Genomic DNA, 19477 nt, shown 5'->3' with positions numbered 1-19477 from the left:
GCTGTATACTGTCACTCTGCTTATTTAATTTATATGCAGAGTACATCATGAGAAACGCTGGGCTGGAAGAAGCACAAGCTGGAATCAAGACTGCCGGGAGAAATACCAATAACCTCAGATATGCAGCTGACACCACCCTTATGGCAGAAAGTGAAGAGGAACTAAAAAGCCTCTTGATGAAAGTGAAAGAGGAGAGTGAAAAGTTGGCTTAAAGTTCAACATTCAGAAAACGAAGGTCATGGCATCTGGTCCCATCACTTCATGGGAAATAGATGGGAAAACAGTGTCAGACTTTTTTATTTTTGGGGGCTCCAAAATCAACTGCAGATGGTGATTGCAGCCATGAAATTAAAAGACGCTTACTCCTTGGAAGGAAAGTTATGACCGACCAAGATAGCATATTCAAAAGCAGAGACATTACTTTGCCAACAAAGGTCAGTCTAGTCAAGGGAGGGTTTCTTCAGTAGTCATGTATGGAGGTGAGAGTTGGACTGTGAAGAAAGCTGAGTGCTGAAGAATTGATGCTTTTGAACTGTGGTGTTGGAGAAGACTCTTGAGAGTCCCTTGGACTGCAAGGAGATCCAACCAGTCCATTCTAAAGGAGATCAGCCCTGGGTGTTCTTTGGAAGGAATGATGCTAAAGCTGAAACTCCAGTACTTTGGCCACCTCATGCGAAGAGTTGACTTATTGGAAAAGACTCTGATGCTGGGAGGGATTGGGGGCAGGAGGAGAAGGGGACGACAGAGGATGAGATGGCTGGATGGAATCACCGACTCGATGGACGTGAGTCTAAGTGAACTCTGGGAGTTGGTGATGGACAGGGAGGCCTGGAGTGTTGCAGTTCATGGGGTTGCAAAGAGTCGGACATGACTGATCAACTGAACTAAACTGATATCTACTATACTTCAAAAAAAAATAATGTAAAATTTAATATTTCCCTGCACTTAAGTAACCTCAATAAATGGTTCACAGTAGAAGAGGTTTCTTCCAATTAAAATAGAGGATAGTCAAAGGAGTTTTCTGAAGCCATATATCAATTATAGTTAAGACCAGATTTCCTCTCAACTTTACTGAAGCCTCCAGTCAAAGACAGCAGTGGGCTGTTGTAAATGGAGCATAACTCTGGACCTAAGAACTTGTGACAGACATGATTCTGACCTTGAGTTTGTGTGCAATCTTGAGCTTTTAATAGTTTCACTGATAATATTATTATGCTAAAGCTACTTTTCTGGAATGTGAAGTCAAGTGGGCCTTAGAAAGCATCACTATGAACAAAGTTAGAGGAGGTGATGGAATTCCAGTTGAGCTCTTTCAAATCCTGAAATATGATGTTGTGAAAGTGCTGCACTCAATATACCAGCAAATTTGGAAAACTCAGCAGTGGCCACAGGACTGGAAAAGTCAGTTTTCTTTCCAATCCCAAAGAAAGGCAATGCCAAAGAATGCTTAAACTACCGCACAATTGCACTCATCTCATACGCTAGTAAAGTAATGCTCAAAATTCTCCAAGCCAGGCTTTAGCAATATGTGAACCATGAACTTCTTGATGTTCAAGCTGGTTTTAGAAAAGGCAGAGGAACCAGAGATCAAATTGCCAACATCCGCTGGATCATCGAAAAAGCAAGGGAATTCCAGAAAAAAACATCTATTTCTGCTTTATTGACTATGCCAAAGGCTTTGACTGTATGGATCACAATAAACTGTGGAATATTCTTCAATATATGGGAATACCAGACCACTTGACCTGCCTCCTGAGAAACCTATATGCAGGTTAGGAAGCAACAGTTAGAACCGGACATGGAACAACAGACTGGTTCCAAATAGGAAAAGGAGTACGCCAAGGCTGTATACTGTCACTCTGCTTATTTAATTTATATGTAGTGTACATCATGAGAAACGCTGGGCTGGAAGAAGCACAAGCTGGAATCAAGATTGCCGGGAGAAATATCAGTAACCTCAGATATACAGATGACATCACCCTTAAGGCAGAAAGTGAAGAGGAATTAAAAAGCCACTTGATGAAAGTGAAAGAGGAGAGTGAAAAAGTTGGCTTAAAGCTCAACATTCAGAAAACGAAGATCATGGCCTGTGGCCCCATCACTTCATGGGAAATAGATGGGGAAATAGTGTCAGACTTTATTTTGGGGGGCTCCAAAATCACTGCAGATGGTGATTGTAGCCATGAAATTAAAAGACGCTTACTCCTTGGAAGAAAAGTTATGACCAACCTAGATAGCATATTTAAAAAACAGAGATATTACTTTGCCAACAAAGTTCCATCTAGTCAAGGCTATGTTTTTTCCAGTGTTTATGTATGGATGTGAGAGTTGGACTGTGAAGAAAGCTGAGCACTGAAGAATTGATGCTTTTGAACTGTGGTGCAGGAGAAGACTCTTGCAAGTCCCTTGGACTGCAAGGAGATCCAACCAGTCCATCCTTAAGGAGACCAGTCCTGGGTGTTCATTGGAAGGAATGATGCTGAGGCTGAAACTCCAATACTTAGGCCACCTCATGCGAAGAGTTGACTCATTGGAAAAGATTCTGATTCTGGGAGGGATTGGCGGCAGGAGGAGAAAGGGACAACAGAGGATGAGATGGCTGGATGGCTTCACCGACTCGATGGACATGAGTTTGGATGAATTCCGGGAGTTGGTGATGGACAGGGAGGCCTGGTGTGCTGCGATTCATCAGACACGACTGAGATACTGAACTCAAAGCTACTTTCAAAGTATAGGCTGATTTCAGGAATGGGACACTACATGAAATAATGCTTTACAGACTGTATAGACAATATTATGGTGTTATTGTTTGTTATTTTTTAAAAATATTACCTTGAAACATAAATGAAGAGGTTATTCCAGAAATTCCTTAAATGAAAATACTATTTATTATTCTTCTAACATCTAGAATTAAGATACCTTTCATCAAATTCTACCCACAGAAACAGAAAGATGCTAACAAATTTATAGTGTAAATATAGAATCAAAATTAAAGTAAAATATAAATGAAAAGCAAGTTTCCAAAAACTGCTTTATCAGTTGCCTTACTGTTCAGAATCAGGGACAGTCTTATGTAACCTAGGTATACATAAGTCTTTTTAGTAAATGTTAGTATTAGTTTTACACTTGATACAAAATTTATAATCACTTCTTGTTTGTTCTGGGAATGTCCCTGTTTGCAACCCTGTGCCAAGGCAAAACTACCTAGATTCCAAATAACCAAAGTAGAAGGAAATTTTTGGAATATAACTTACTCATAACTAGGCCCCTGTCTATAACATAAGCTTTCTATGAGGCTGGCGATACTGAGGACTAAGTGATGTTTTTAAGCAAATATGCACTAGAGAAGGGCTTTTCTGGTGGCTTGTTGACTTTAGAGATATATTACATGAAAACTACAAAGAATCTAAGAAGAAATAAAATTTGTTCAAATAAACTAACATTGCAGATTATTCTCAATATAATAAGTTCTCAACATCTAAACATTCTCAACATCTAAACTCTGAACTCCTCCAATATTCCAGTGATTGTATTGGGTGTCTACTAGCATGGCTGATCTTTTTTAACCCTCATAACTAACATTAACATAATGTTGCAACCATTTTGCTGATGAGAAAAACAAAGTTTAGAAAAGTGAATTAACCCAGTATCAAATGACCAGAATATAAAGCCAAACACCCTATTCCCAAGGTTTTCATTAATTGACCTTTGAAAATATTCACACCAAATGAAAATGGAAACAGGGACAATTCAGATACAGAGAAGAATTCCAAATCCGGAAACAGTAAAACAAACAAACAAACAAAATCAGCAACAACAAAAACAAACATAGAAACAAAACCAGAAAGACTACACTCTATATATCTCCCTGGAAAAGATATTTTGGGAGTAAAGACATTTCATCTGTTAAATATCAGCTTCTCTGTTATATAACACTTAGGGGCTATGAAAACAATCTCAGCACTATAAAAACTTTCAGACCCATATTAACCTGAAATATCAATTTTGTTTTACTAGATTTAAGGATTCACAGGATTCCCACAACATTCCATACAGTGAGCAATGTATGGAATAAGTCACAGAAGGAATCCTCTTCTTCATTAATTTTTTAATCTAGAGGGAATTTGCCTCCATTAAAATAAGTAAAAAAAGGATAAAGTCTTAAACCACAGATCAAAGCTCTACAAATTCACCTGATTTTGTAGTATAACTTACAAACAACTGTGACCCACAAATTTATAATTAAATTCAAGTTAAATACATTTGAGAGTTTTAAGAGCTTTTTGAAATAGCAAAATCACTTGTATCTTGTTCTATTATAAAAATGAGTACTGATAACCACTGAATGGGTGATCACCTAAAGAAATTCTTGTTTATTTCCTGTATAAATAGAAAATGATTTTAAGTCCTAGTGAAAAGTCCTTCATTTCTCTACAGATATTTTTTTTCTATCAGTCAAAATATTCATTTCCAAAGGTTGAGATGGTGCTTCAAATTTTCAATACTTTAATTATTGCTATTCTTTATTTCACAACATGAATTCCAATCGGAATTCATCTATCATAATAGATTATTCTGTAGATTGCATATATTGAGGCAATACTTGCCTTGATAACTCAAATTCTCTACTATTTTCCCTTGTAATCCTTTCATAGGTGTTAATTCTAAGTTATCAAATATTGTCAGAAATCATGAAAAAACATCTATTAATAGAATGCAGAAATGCAATTGTCTGTGAGCTTTCAAAATATGATTCTATTATCTATCTATTATCTGTCTCTCTAACCATCTCTTCGTTCCTTATTCCCATGATCCGAAGACAAATTTAGAAGCATGGTAGGCTGAATGGAGCAGTTGAGAAGATAATTGTGTTTTACCAGATTGCCAAGTAAAAAAAAAAAAAAAAAATTTGAAATAATTAATATGAAATAAATGAAGAAATTCAACAGATTACATATTTTTTAAAAAGGGTGTATAATCATGCAACTCCATGGACAGTGACTACACATACAAGCAAATGAAAGCAGCTGACCACGTACCCACACACCTTGGCAGAGGTGCACTCCACACTCGTCGGCCACCACCAAGACAGATGACCTCTGATGTCCCTTCCAGACGATAACCTGATGAGCATGAGAAGGTCAGAGTGTCACCAACCCCAAAGGTGAACCCAATTCGGTTACCATATTGAGGAATTCCAGGATCTTCACAAGGTTCCAGATTATACTCTGTAATTGGATGAAGAGGACAAACAAACAAACAAAAAACAGTAGTGATTTTGAGGGTATACTTCTATATTTTGTAAACTGGTTGCTTTCAGGGCTAGCCATACATTTTAAAAGTGCTTATAAGTATAACTGCGGGCTTCCCCCCATGGCTCAAGGGTGAATAATCCTCCTGCAATGCAGGATATACCAGGGAAGTGGGTTATATCTCTGGGTCGGGAAGATCCCCTGGAGGAAGGCATGGAAACTCACTCCAGTATTCTTGCCTGGGAAAGCCCATGAACTGAGGAGCCTGGTGGGCTACAGTCCATAGGGTCCCAGAGTCAGACAAGACTGAGGCGACTGAGCACACATAGATGTAATTATGGGTATATACTATGGCACACATAATTTTCTTCTTTTGTGAAAGACCTGCAAGATCAAACCAGTCAGTCCTAAAGGAAACCAGTCCTGATATTCATTGGAAAAACTGAAGCTAAAGCTGAAACTCTAATACTTTGGTCACCTGATGAGAAGAACAGACTCATTGGAAAAGACCCTGATGCTGAGAAAGGTGGAAGGAGCATTGAAAAGAAAGACTGAAGTAGAAGGAGAAGGGGATGACAGAGAATGAGATGGTTGGATGGCATCACCAACTCAATGGACATGAGTTTGAGCAAGCTCCGGGAGCTGGTGATGGACAGGGAAGCCTGGCGTGCTGCAGTCTATGAGGTTGCAAAGAGTCAGACATGACTGAGTGACTGAACTGAACTGAACTGTGAAAGACCTAATAATATAATAAATACGCTTATGTGTAATTAAATAAAGATGAGAAAGTGTCACCTTGTGAATGATACATTGGAAATGTAGATATTTATCTTGTATTTTTTATTCTCTATTAGAAACGTTTTGTTTTATTTAGATTTTTGATTTAAAATAATGACATGATAGAGTAATATTTTCAAATGCAAAAATATCATTTGGAATGAAATCATTTACATTTTGAAATGACATTTACTTAATGGTTTTAGTTTAAATGACAAAGACTCTTGTGCCTATAGTATACGAGGAATTCTATTAATCCATATTCTGAAAAATACGTGACTTCAGAAGCAAGAATTTATGTAAGACTGACTGCCCACAAACTTAAAATTGTATATTACAGATTTATACAAGAGAATTTCCTCAAGCAATGAATGAACATCATGAAAATAAACCTTTAAACACTCTTCAGGGTATGACAGACTAAATTAAATTAACCATAATATAATTTATATAGAGTCTTAAGAAGAAGTAGCTTATCTAAAAACATTCCCAGAACACACACTTAGTACCTAACTGTAGTGGAGAACAAAGGGATTGCTTCATGTTGATGAGCTATTATTTTAATAACATTCTAGGTTAAAACTGATTATGCTCATTTGTTCTTCTCTATGAAATAACTTATTTTAGTAGACAAATATCTCCATGCAAATACTGGAATAACAATTGAAGAACAAAGTCAGTATTTATTATTTTATTTATATATTTGTAATATATATTATTAATATAATTATGTATAATTGCAATATTGTAAATTTAGTATTAGCAAGTTGGCATAAGATTTACTTATTGTTTCTGTATTCTCTTTCACTATTCCATTTAGCTAAAAAGTAGAACAAGAATATTTCTTTGTTCAGTTTTGTCTTACAATTTTCTTCCCTTATAATCCAAGTTATAATATTGTCTATAGATATAATATTGCCTATAGAGGTTATTCTAGAATAAAAAGGATAATAGAATTAACTTGCTTCTAGATCATCTAGTTCCAAATGAATATATTAATCTTGGCCTGCAAACAATGACTTTTCCCAGAAACACAAAACTAGAATATCACTGGTTTAATTCACATTTCATTAATGGACTAAGTAAACCTTTACATATATGTATGGGCTTCCATTTTAAGTTCACTTGACATTTTTAGCAAGTTTTCCTCTCAGAATTCTACAGGAATATAAGTTAAAGAAATGTATTTATTGTATTTCTAGTAAATTTTTGTGAATTAATTTCTTTTTTGCTACTGTTTTAAGGTCCCCTTTAATATATTACTATAGTCAATCTTCAAGGCATTTCAAACTTTCCTTAAAATTTGTTGGCAGATAGCTTTTTTGCTTTCACCCTTTTTTGTCTCATTTTCTCTCTCTGTTTGATCATGCATAAGCTATTTTCACTTTTAAAACTCTGGTTTTAAAACATATTTTCTTACCAGAGAATGTAATATTGAATCCTTCATATGATATTGAGAAATCAGAAATGAAGCGCAACTGAGCCCTGAAATTTCCATAGAGACCAGCATTGATTGTTGAAGGAAGTTCTGAACCAGTCAAGCGTGCCAGTGGTTGGGTAAAACTGCCATTCTCTGTGATCAGTAAGTAGTCATGATGGTCTTCCAAATGAAAGGTGTGGAAGTTGAACTGTACACCTAATAAGGAAAAGAGGAAAATTAGACTCATAAAGTATATTAGTAAAACACACAGAGTTACCAAACTAACAAAAATCAGGACTCTTATAACAGATTTTTGTGAAAATGAAAGGCACTGGTATAAAATATTCTGAATATATAGTATAATTATTATATCTTTCTTTTGAGTTTTTCTGTTTGCTTGTTTCCTTTCGCTTCTCTATAAGGTTTATAATGAGTCATGTCTTGGAAACTGCTTGGAAATAAAATTTTAAAATTACTGTCTAAAAAGAAATTACATGCATTTTCTGAAAATTTCAAGGAAAACTTATACCCTTTATTTAAATAGAAGTGTTTTGGGAAAAGTAACCACTCATTCAACTTCTAATAGGATCGACTACTCTGTTAATACCTAACAGAATTTTAAATTTTCCCATATATTAATTTCAGTACATATCAGAACAAGTACATTTTTCTAAGAAAAACATGCAGACTGATAAACTGATTTTTTTTTCTTTTTTTGTTCATTTGCTCTTCTATTTCTTATTTTTAGTCTCTGACCAAAATCCAATTCACTTTATCTGAACTTCCACTCATGTTAAAGTGCTTAGCAACTCTTTGTAGTTTATATAATGGATTCATATAGGGTATACTCTTTTTGGTATGAGTTCTTTAGAATGCGTGATCAGTCTCGAAGTCATGTCCAATTCGTTGCCACCCCAGGTACTGTAACCCGCCAGGCTCCTCTGTGCATAGTATTTCAGATAAGAATACTGGAGTGGGCTGCCATTTCCTCCTCCAGGGGATCTTTCTGACCCAGGGATCAAACCCACATCTCCTGCATTGCAGATGGATTTTTTACCACTGAGCCTCCTGGAAAGCCCCTGAGTTTCTTTCTCTTACCACTAAGTGTGTGAGATTTCTCTCTACTTTTGTGTGTGATTTTAAGTTGTTTTAGAGATCCATTTCATTTTGTGAACACAACACATTCGTCTGTTCAAAAGTTGATGGTTATTTAGATAATTGACATTTTAGCTTGAATGCAGAAAATGCTGCTAGGAGCATTCAAGTATGTCTTTTGAAGAACATAATTGCTTATTTCTGTTGGATCGATACCTAGGAGTAGAATTACTGGCTCATGGGAAATTAATATATATATATATATAGTTCAGCCTTAATATTGTTTCACAAAGTGGCTATGCCAATTTACATTTTCATCAACAAATCCAATTGATCTGTATCTTCATCAATATTTGAAAGTTTAAATTTTTATTTTTATTTTTTCATTTGTTCTGTCCTGGTGAATACGGTCATTGCATTGTGTCTTATGTGACTGTTTAATGACACTCAAATGCATGTAATAACCTAACAATTACACATACACACACACACACACACACACACACACACACATCCTATACTGTTTGTAAGATATGCATATGTGTGTGCTCAGTTGCTCAGCTGTGTCCGACTATTTGTAACTCTATGGATTGTAGCCCGCCAGACCCCTCTGACATGGGGTTTTCCAAGCTAGAATACTAGAGTGGGTTTCCATGTCCTCCTTCAGGGGACTTCCTGACCCATGGATCAAACCCACATCTGTGTCTCCTGCATTAGCAGGCAGATTTCTTTACCACTGAGCCACCTGGGATGCTGTATTTAAGTACCAAATGAAATAAAGGAAGATATCACATTGATCTTTCTTTTGAAGTGCTTAATAAATTTTCTTATTTGATCTAGAAGAATCTCCAAAAGCTTCATCAAAAACTCAGTAACATATGTTAGTGGGTAATGATAAAATAACATTCTTAATGCTATTTATCAACTTTATAGTTCCAAATGATGGATAGTTTTGGAGTCTTCATTGCTTTTTTAAAAAATTGAAGTATGGTTGATCTACAAAGTTGTGTTAGTTAGTTTCAGGTATACAGCAAAGTGATTCAGATATGTGTGTGTGTGTGTATTCTTTTTCATATTATTTTCCAGTATAGATTATTATAAGATGCTGAAAATAGTTCCCTTTGCTATACAGTAAGCCCTTGTTGTTTAACTATTTTATTGTATATGTTAATCCCAAACTCCTTATTTATCACTTGTTTGTTATAAAAGCAAAAAGTGAAATAAAATGAGACCAAAAAATAAACTGAAAATATAAGTAATGATAAGTTATTATTGCATAATAGGCCAGTGATTTCAACTTGGAAAATACTTGAAATATACAATGATACTTTTTTTCAAAATATAACACATCTTTTTTTTCTCACTCCACAATGAGCCCTTTTTAGGACTGGGTCCAGAAAGTCAGTGTCTCAAAAGTTCTTCAATATAAATGTGGCATTTGATACTAGACAGATGTAAATGAAAATGGCAATGTAGCAAGGAGAAGATACTTTGCCATCTAGATTAACTGATATCTAAATTTACAAATTAACATGAGTGGAAGTTCAGATAAAGTGAATTAGATTTTGGTCAGAGACTAAAAATAAGAAAAATAGTCAGAAGAGCAAATGAACAAAAAAGAAAAAAAAAATCAGTCTATCAGCCTGCATGTTTTTCTTAGAAAAATGTGCTTGTTCTTATGTGTACTGAAATTAATACATGGGAAAATTTAAAATTCTGTTAGGCAGTGGTGCTAATGAACCCACTGTCATGTATTACATGCATAGCCTTTCTGAGACGCACTTTCTCGGACATCTGGGAAAATGGATTCTAATAGAGTTGTCCTAAAGTTTAAATGAGACAATATAAGGGATGACTTGGCACAGTGCTTTCACAGAGGAAGTGCTCAGCAACTCTTAGCTATCATTTATTGTTTACTTCTTCAACCTGAAAGTCAGTTGTTTTCATGTCACTCTGCCCTAGTCAACTACTTTAAAAAAATGAAGCTTCTGTTTATCATATTATGTTTTAAGCAATAAAATCTGTGTTTTTAGACAAAAGACCTTTTAATGAAAGGCAATTAATCTAAATAATAAAATGATACTAAGAACCTACTATATTATAAGCATTATAGAATATAAAAAATGAGATTGTAAATAACATAGTCTATCTAAGGGAAAAAGATGCATAAACTAAACGTTCAAACATTTTGCTAAGTGCTATGAAAGTAATTAATATGAGTCAATATCACAGCATAAACTTAAGAGGTAGGTTGTCAGAGGGACTAGCAGATGCTTCTGAAGGCAATGACCTTCAAAAGTGAACAGCTCTTTGTGGAAGAGCAACCCTTGGGTGGACATTTCAGGAAGTAGAAGTAGACACGCAAAGACATACAATCTTAATAGGGCAGTGGGTATGAAGAATAGTGAGAAAAAGTAAGTGGTTACAACATCATAGTACCGTCCCATAAAAGTGATAACTCAAAAAGTCCTATTAAGGTAATTTTTGCTATGTAAATATATGAAAAACTTGGGCTTGAAGTAAAAATATTATTAATATCTAGCTTATAGTTATAGTTATCATGAATTTTGACCTTCAGGGTGCAATACTGATGTGCATTTGTGCGTCAATGTGTGTGTATATGGACTGGGTGAGAAGTTTAACTACATTATCTTGATAATTTCTCCTAACTTTAAGAGATTATCCTTCACAAAACTTTGACTACACTTTGGAACAGTTGTACTTCGAACAAATTTTGTTGGCTCTTCCAAGAAAAGCACATAATCTGCATTTCATGCCATGTAAATACAGATTCAATTAACACTTGCAACGTCTGAAGGTGCAAAACCTCAAGTGTTAATTAAACCTCTGTTTACACAGCAAGCAGTATGTAGCCCTCCATTTTCTTGTATAATATAAGCAAGCTTATTTTAAACTCCATTAATCTGCTACACAGTGGGATAATAGGATGCTTTGGTTAACTTCCAACAAATAGTCTTCTATTATGGAGAACAACAAAAATGACAGTTTGTGAAGTCTTCCACTTCATTCCTGCAGTAAATACCAGAATACTCATTTTAACAGCATTTTTTTCTCAATAATATTTAATTTTCATTAAAAGAACCATCCTTATATTACCTTCACCATTAATGAAAGGATGTATAATTTCAATAAAGGCTAACCATCTGTGTCTCAAATATTCTATCAGAACTGCAGATATATCTCACATAGTTGAACAGAAGTATAAAAAGCATTGTGCATGGTCATATAAAGTGAAGTAAGAAAAACAACAAATACTGTATATCTCTTATATGTGGAATCTAGAAAAATGGTTTTCTATTTTCATTTATTGCCAAAGTGGAAATGGTTTTCATTTATTGGCAAAGTGGAAATAGAGTTGCAAATGTGGATAACACACATGGTTACCAATGGTGGGGGAAGGAGGAGTGGGACAAATTGGGAGATGGGATTGACATACATAAACTACTATGTATAAAATAGATGACTAATTAGAACCTGCTGTTTAGCACATGGAACTCAACTCAAGAATCTGTGGTGAACCAAACGAGAAGAAAATCTAAAAAAAGATCTTATATGTAGTATATATGTATATGTATAACTGTTCACCTCATTGAACAGCAGAAACTAACACAACATTGTAAAGCAACTCTATTCTAATAAAATTAAAAAATAAAATAACACATCGTGTAAAAACCACAGTGGATTCAAATGTTTTAAATAAAGCTTTAATTTTTAAAACTGTAACATCACCTTCTCATTGCTAGGATTTGGGTTTTTTAATTTTTAGATCTTTGATAATAAAGCCAATAAGTACAATGTAACGTGTGTGCTGTTGCTCAGTTATATCCAACTCTTTGTGACTCCACGGAATGTAGCCTGCCAGGCTCCTTTGTCCATGAGGATTCTCCAAGCAAGAATATTGGAGTGGGTTGCCATGCCCTCCTCCAGGGGATCTTCTGAACCCAGGGATCGAACCTAAGCATCCCTCATTGCAGGCAGATCTTTACTGACTGAGCCACCAGGGAAGCCCAAGAATATTGGGTAGCCTATCCCTTCTCTAAATCAAACTGGAGTCTCATGCATTGCAGATGGATTCTTTACCAGCTGAGCTACCAGGAAGCCCATGTACAATGTAATAGTAAAAACCAATAAGAATAAGCAGTTTTTAACATGAATAAATTATTTTTTAAAATAATAGCATATAGATACTTTCAGGTAAATAATTTTCATCCATTTTTGTTTTGATATTTAGAATGCCCATTTTCCCACTGTCAAGCTATTTCTTAAACCATTTATATTGCTAATAGTCATTGAATATTTTGGTTGTATTGCATGAATAAATCACATTTAGTACTACAAGGGCTTTCTTTATTTGTTCAAAGGACATTTATTAAGCTCTACTATAAGCACAGCGCAATTTTTTACTTTCACTCAACTGCGTGAGATCCAACTGCAGTTCTGACAGAAAATTTGAGACAAATATTTCTAGGACAGTTATACATTTATATAGGGTATATGGTTATAATAAATAACCATTTTATTTATATTTCTGTATATTATATTTATTTATAATAAATAAACCATTTTAAAACAAGTGTATATAAACATGTACTGTTTACTTTACAATCAGTTCAGTAATTCAGAATATCTATTTCCCTTTGAATTTTTGAAATCAACTTCTTAACACTCTGCCAGAGACAAAAGACATCCTATTTGAGATTTTATTGTTATGAAAATTTCAAATTACATTAGTTTAATATATATATATATTACCATTCTGAAAAAAAATCATATGAGCATGTATGTTATAATACTACAGAAAAGTAAATATAATCCTCTGCTGCAGTTATTCAAATTGAATTTTGTATTAGCATATTTTAGTACTGATCTGTTTTTGCTCATGCAAAATGACATTGTAAAGGACAATGAAATAAAAATATATGCAATGAAAATTAAGAAGATAGCCCATTATCATTGCATGAGACAAATTACCTTTTCCATGGGTTACATCAACAGTCCATGTACAATTCAGAGAATTTGGATAAAATTCTGGGTAACCAGGTGATAAGATTGTTCCACTAGGCCCTCTAACATCTCCTCCACATAATGCTGAAAATACAAAGAAATATAGTCATATGACCACTGTTAAGAGAGGCAAAGGCTGAACAAATCTCTCTTGAAATAGAAGGAGTCTGATTATCTTTGCTTAAGTTACTTCCTGGAAATAATAGGAGTGTGTAAAGACCTCTTCCAATACTAGAAATTCATTTCATCCTTTGAAACACTAGAGAAGAAAAAGGTATATAATTGTATCTGAGAATTAATACCAGCCCCAAAAGAATTTAGCTCAACCTTTCATATTTGCATTTAAAGTACATACTTATATATTTCTAATTACAAGCAACATTTGCATAAATCAGTTATAAATTAAACATGAGTAATTAATTGTTTAGCAGTTGCTCTTTTACTAAGCTTTAAGAAAACAATTTGTTAATTATACAAAATTATTTATATTTTAGATTCCTAAAGGGATAGGTGTCATTCTTCACAGAATTCCTTTTGAAATAGTGGAGTAAACTGAAATTCAGAAAGCTGTTTCTGAACTTGTGCATTTCTCTAGGAAACATAAGGAATAAAAAGAGTTTTCTGAGAGGATAGTTAGTTTTTAGTAAATACTCCAAGATAATAAAAATAAATACTTATGAACTGAAGTAAAAGAAATTAAATTTTGATTCAATGTTTATTTACTGTAGACTAAATCACGGTTAACAATGCCTTCTAACACCAGTGGTTACAATAGACCAGATAATTTTATCAGCATTAAAACTAAAGGAAACCTAGATACTACTGCTGCTAAGTCACTTCAGTCCTGTCCGACTCTGTGCGACCCATAGACAGCAGCCCACCAGGCTCCCCCGTCCCTGGGATTCTCCAGGCAAGAACACTGGAGTGCTTTATTGACTATGCCAAAGCCTTTGACTGTGTGGATCACAGTAAACTATGGAAAATTCTGAAAGAGATGGGAATACCAGACCACCTGACGTGCCTCTTGAGAAATTTGTATGCAGGTCAGGAAGCAACAGTTAGAATTGGACATGGAACAACAGACTGGTTCCAAATAGGAAAAGGAGTCCGTCAAAGCTGTATATAGTCACCCTGTTTATTTAACTTATATGCTGAGTACATCATGAGAAACACTGGGCTGGAAGAAACACAAGCTGGAGTCAAGATTACCGGGAAAAATATCAATAACCTCAGATATGCAGATGACACCACCCTTATGGCAGAAAATGAAGAGGAACTAAAAAACCTCTTGATGAAGGTGAAAGTGGAGAGTGAAAAAGTTGGCTTAAAGCTCAACATTCAGAAAACGAAGATTATGGCATCCAGTCCCATCACTTCATGGGAAGTAGACAGGGAAACAGAGGAAACAGTGTTAGACTTTATTTTTCTGGGCTCCCAAATCAGTGCAGATGGTGACTGCAGCCATGAAATTAAGACGCTTACTCTTTGGAAGGAAAGTTATGACCAAGATAGATAGCATATTCAAAAGCAGAGACAATACTTTGCCAACAAAGTTTCGTCTAGTCAAGGCTACGGTTTTTCCTGTGGTCGTGTATGGATGTGGGAGTTGGACTGTGAAGAAGGCTGAGCGCTGAAGAATTGATGCTTTTGAACTGCAGTGTTGAAGAAGACTCTTGAGAGTCCCTTGGACTGCAAGGAGATCCAACCAGTCCGTTCTGAAGGAGATCAGCCCTGGGATTTCTTTGGAAGGAATGATGCTAAAGCTGAAACTCCAGTACTTTGGCCACCTCATGTGAAGAGTTGACTCATTGGAAAAGACTCTGATGCTGGGAGGGATTGGGGGCAAGAGGAGAAGGGGACGACAGAGGATGAGATGGCTGGATGGCATCACTGACTCAATGGACATGAGTTGAGTGAACTCCGGGAGTTGGTGATGGACAGGGAGGCCTGGCGTGCTGCAATTCATGGGGTTGCAAAGAGTCGGACACGACTGAGTGACTGATCTGATCTGATCTGATGAAGAAACGATAAGAACTAATGTGTGCCAAAGTGAGGCAAGCTGTACCTTGAGTAACCAGGCAATCTATGTCAATGGAGGTTACACTCTTGGCTCAGGAGAATAAATTCTGTTTATTCACTATTCCTCCCTTTAAGGAATTTTAGATTAGTTGCCTCTGGGGAAGAAGTTTAAACTGAAGGAAAAGCATAATCAAATCAGTGTACAATATTACATGTAGTCCAGTTCAGTTAGAATGAATGAAAAATTAAGTAGCAGCTTCACACAAAGCTCAGACATTCAAAAAAGGGAATATAAAGTATGCCTTGTCCAGCTATGCTTCCTGTCCAGCTAGACTCCCCTGGTGGCTCACACAGTAAAGCATCTGCCTACGATGCAGGAGACCCGGGTTCAATCCCTGGGTTAGGAAGATCTCCTGGAGGAAGAACTGACAACCCACTCCAGTATTCTTGCCTGGAAAATCCCATGGATGGAGGAGCTTGGTAGGCTACAGTCTATAGGGTCACAAAGAGTCAGACATGACTGAGCGACTTCACTTTCACTTTCACTTTTCACAGCTATACTCAGAATGAGTTGGGGTTACAAAAGAGGAAGATAGATAAAGATGGAAATTTCATTGTGACATAAATGATCTTTCAAAAAAACAAAGAGGTAAGAATACTGGAAGGAGACAAAACTGGAAAGGATAGAGTCCACGTTATTAAGAATCATGAATTTCTTGATTAATAATTTGAACTTTTATCCCTAGGAAACAAAGTCATTAAATATTTTTGACATTGCGTATAACATGAAATAGAATGAAGGTTAGATTGAAGTAGTTGGATATTGAATTTAAGGTTGATTCCAGTTGCCTTGATGAGAGATGATAAGGGTCTATGTTGCTCCTAGGCAAACTAGACACATTCAATTTTATTATTAATAACACTTAAGCATGCTGGTATGCTGCTGCTGCTGCTGCTAAGTCACTTCAGTCATGTCCGACTCTGTACGACCCCATAGACAGCAGCCCACCAGGCTCCCCCGTCCCTGGGATTCTCCAGACAAGAACACTGGAGTGGGTTGCCATTTCCTTCTCCAATGCAAGAAAGTGAAAAGTGAAAGTGAAGTCGCTCAGTCGTGTCTGACTCTTAGCGATCCCATGGACTGCAGCCTACCAGGCTCCCCCGTCTATGGGATTTGCCAGGCAAGAGTACTGGAGTGGGGTGCCATTGCATTCTCTGGCATGCTGGTATGCTGCTGCTGCTGCTGCTAAGTCGCTTCAGTCGTGTCCAACCCTGTGCGACCCCATAGACAGCCTCCTACCAGGCTCCTCTGTCCCTGGGATTTTCCAGGCAAGAATACTGGAGTGGGTTGCCATTTCCTTCTCCAATGCATGAAAGTGAAAAGTGAAAGTGAAGTCGCTCAGTCATGCCCGACTCTTAGCGACCCCATGGACTGCAGCCTACCAGACTCCTCCATCCATGGGATTTTCCAGGCAAGAGTACTGGAGTGGGGTGCCACTGGCATTCTGGTATACTTGGATATTATTTTTTTTTCTCCTGCTTCTTCTGATAATATCACCACCAAACCTTTCTATCTTGTTGAATTACTCTATCATTTGTCTTCATAGGGATGGATGGACACATGACCTGGAGAAAGCCAATCATAAAGGGTACTTTTCCATTACTACAATTTCTGGTAGAGGTATGGACTAATCAGAGACCTTTCCTCATATTTTTCTAATTAAAATAGAATGGTAGAACTCTCATTCTTCTCTAATTTTGGAAATGTGAGGTTATATGATTCCATTCTCCTGAGAGTGTATTCTCTACCTTTAGTCCCACATATAGAAAAAGCCTGGTTTCAACTAAAGAGAATGATGATAAGGAGAGAGAAAAGCCAAGGTGGAAATGGAAATATCCTTGAAAATGTCTGAATTCATGATTATCATTAGCAACAAGAAGTATGCCATGTGTGCCTTTTCTAATTTTGGCCTGTGTTAGTCGCTCAGTTGTGTCCCACTCTTTGTGACCCCATGGACTGTAGCCCTCTGTCCATGGAATTCGCCAGGCAACAACACTGGAGTGGGTTGCCATTCCCTTCTTCAGAGATTTTCTCTACCCAGGGATTGAACTTGAGTTTCCTGCATTGCGGGCAGGGTCTTTACAATATGAGCCACCAGGGAAGCCCTTTTCTAAGTTTGAAACTTCGAAAAACAAATTCTGCTTTCATTTTTAAAAATCAGTTAGAATTGGGTTTTTGTCACTTAAGCCACAAGAATGCTGACTATTACAAATTGTACTGCACCAAATATGGGGCAGATATGCTGAGGATTCTTTTAAACCTCGTTATAAAAACAAATTGACACAAAAATGATGGCACTGGCAGTATTTGAAAACACTTATAAAATGGGAAATGTGATCTTCCACTTGGCAAAAGGATAAGAATATGTTATGAATAGTGTTATAAATGAGAATTAAAACCCACAACCAATGGATAGATTTACTTTGTGTGTGTGTTTTACGGGTACAAGTATTTCCCAATCTTAGGAAAGCAGCTTCTTTCATTGTATTTTCATACATGTTTTCTAAAAAATGAAGGATTGCTGACTTATTTTCCATAGAAATAAATAAGAGATAAGGACACTGGTGTATTATTTTCTATGGTCAGGAACTGGCCATCACAGGGAAGTCTGGTACATTGCTATAAAGCTGTGTAGCTAGGCAGGATTTGGACTATTACACATTGTCTTCCAGGCAGGAGGTAAATGCTCTAGCTCTTCATTGCATTCACCTGATACCAATTTGACATTTTCGATGCTATTTTTTCAAGGAGTGCAGGACACAATAGGCACCTAAAATGGTTACCTCAACACATTTTAAAAATACATATAACATCCTTAGGCATTGGGTAAGTTTGATTTATTATCAGTATTCATTCTTTTATGTCTTTATTAATGGTTTGATAACATAAAATTGGCAAAATTCAAGAAATCTCACATTTGACAAGATTATGTTGATTTATTTTTGGTTTATAAATTGGTTTATTTTCCATATTGAACCTACCATCACAGGTTGGAAGTGAATGACTCCACCAGTGGTTTTTCTCACACAGAAGGGGCTCTTCATGGCTCAGCCTGTATCCAGGATCACAACTAAACGAAACAGTAGATCCAATGGAGAAATCATGACCATAACGACGACCATGTACAGGTATGCCAGGATCCAAGCAAGAATAGGTGTTCACTGTAACACCTGGAAAACAAAGGGAATATGAAAAAGAGTAAGCTTGATGAGAATCAAATCACTGAAATACATTCTTATTCTTTTAAACAAACTCATTTCTTCAAAACAAACAACTGTTGGTGATAACTTTTACAGATAAATTAATGTGCTGATCAGTTCAGTAGCTCAGTAGTGTCTGACTCTTTGCGACCCCTGAAATGCAGCAGGCCAGGCTTACCTGTCCATTACCAACTCCTGGAGCTTGCTCAAACTCATATTCATCAAGTCGGTGATGCCAAAATCAGGTTACAAGGTACATAAAAACTTAATGAAAATGTATAATTGTCTATCAAATTTTGTATTATAAATTATGTATATGCTGCTAAGTCGCTTCAGTTGTGTCCGACTCTGTGCGACCCCATAGACAGCAGCCCACCAGGCTCCCCCATCCCTGAGATTCTCCAGACAAGAACACTGGAGTGGGTTGCCATTGCCTCCTCCGAATTATGTGTATATATATATATATATATATATATGTATAAATGTGTGTGTATATATATATGTAGTCCTATATATATATAGGACTTCCCTGGTGGCTCACATGGTAAAGCATCTGCCCACAATGTGGGAGACCTGGGTTCCATCCCTGGGTCAGGAAGATCCTCTGGAGAAGGAAATGGCAACCCGC

The 19477-nt window shown here is 36.2% G+C and overlaps 1 protein-coding gene across 1 annotated transcript in view; it reads right to left on the bottom strand.

Moving 5' to 3' along the window:
- Positions 1-19477, bottom strand: part of CSMD3 (CUB and Sushi multiple domains 3) — a 1491512-nt gene that overhangs the window by 474354 nt on the left and 997681 nt on the right. The window contains exons 19-22 of the mRNA XM_010863441.1: positions 18631-18819; positions 13537-13653; positions 7450-7665; positions 5040-5228 (exon numbers count right to left, since the gene is read on the bottom strand). Of these exons, the coding sequence (XP_010861743.1) occupies positions 5040-5228; positions 7450-7665; positions 13537-13653; positions 18631-18819 (711 nt within the window). The remainder of the gene's footprint in view (positions 1-5039; positions 5229-7449; positions 7666-13536; positions 13654-18630; positions 18820-19477) is intronic.

Source organism: Bison bison, unplaced genomic scaffold (genome assembly GCF_000754665.1).
Source record: "Bison bison bison isolate TAMUID 2011002044 unplaced genomic scaffold, Bison_UMD1.0 scf7180017864491, whole genome shotgun sequence".
Taxonomy (NCBI): Eukaryota; Metazoa; Chordata; class Mammalia; order Artiodactyla; family Bovidae; genus Bison; species Bison bison.
This window is presented reverse-complemented; position numbering and strand designations above follow the sequence as displayed.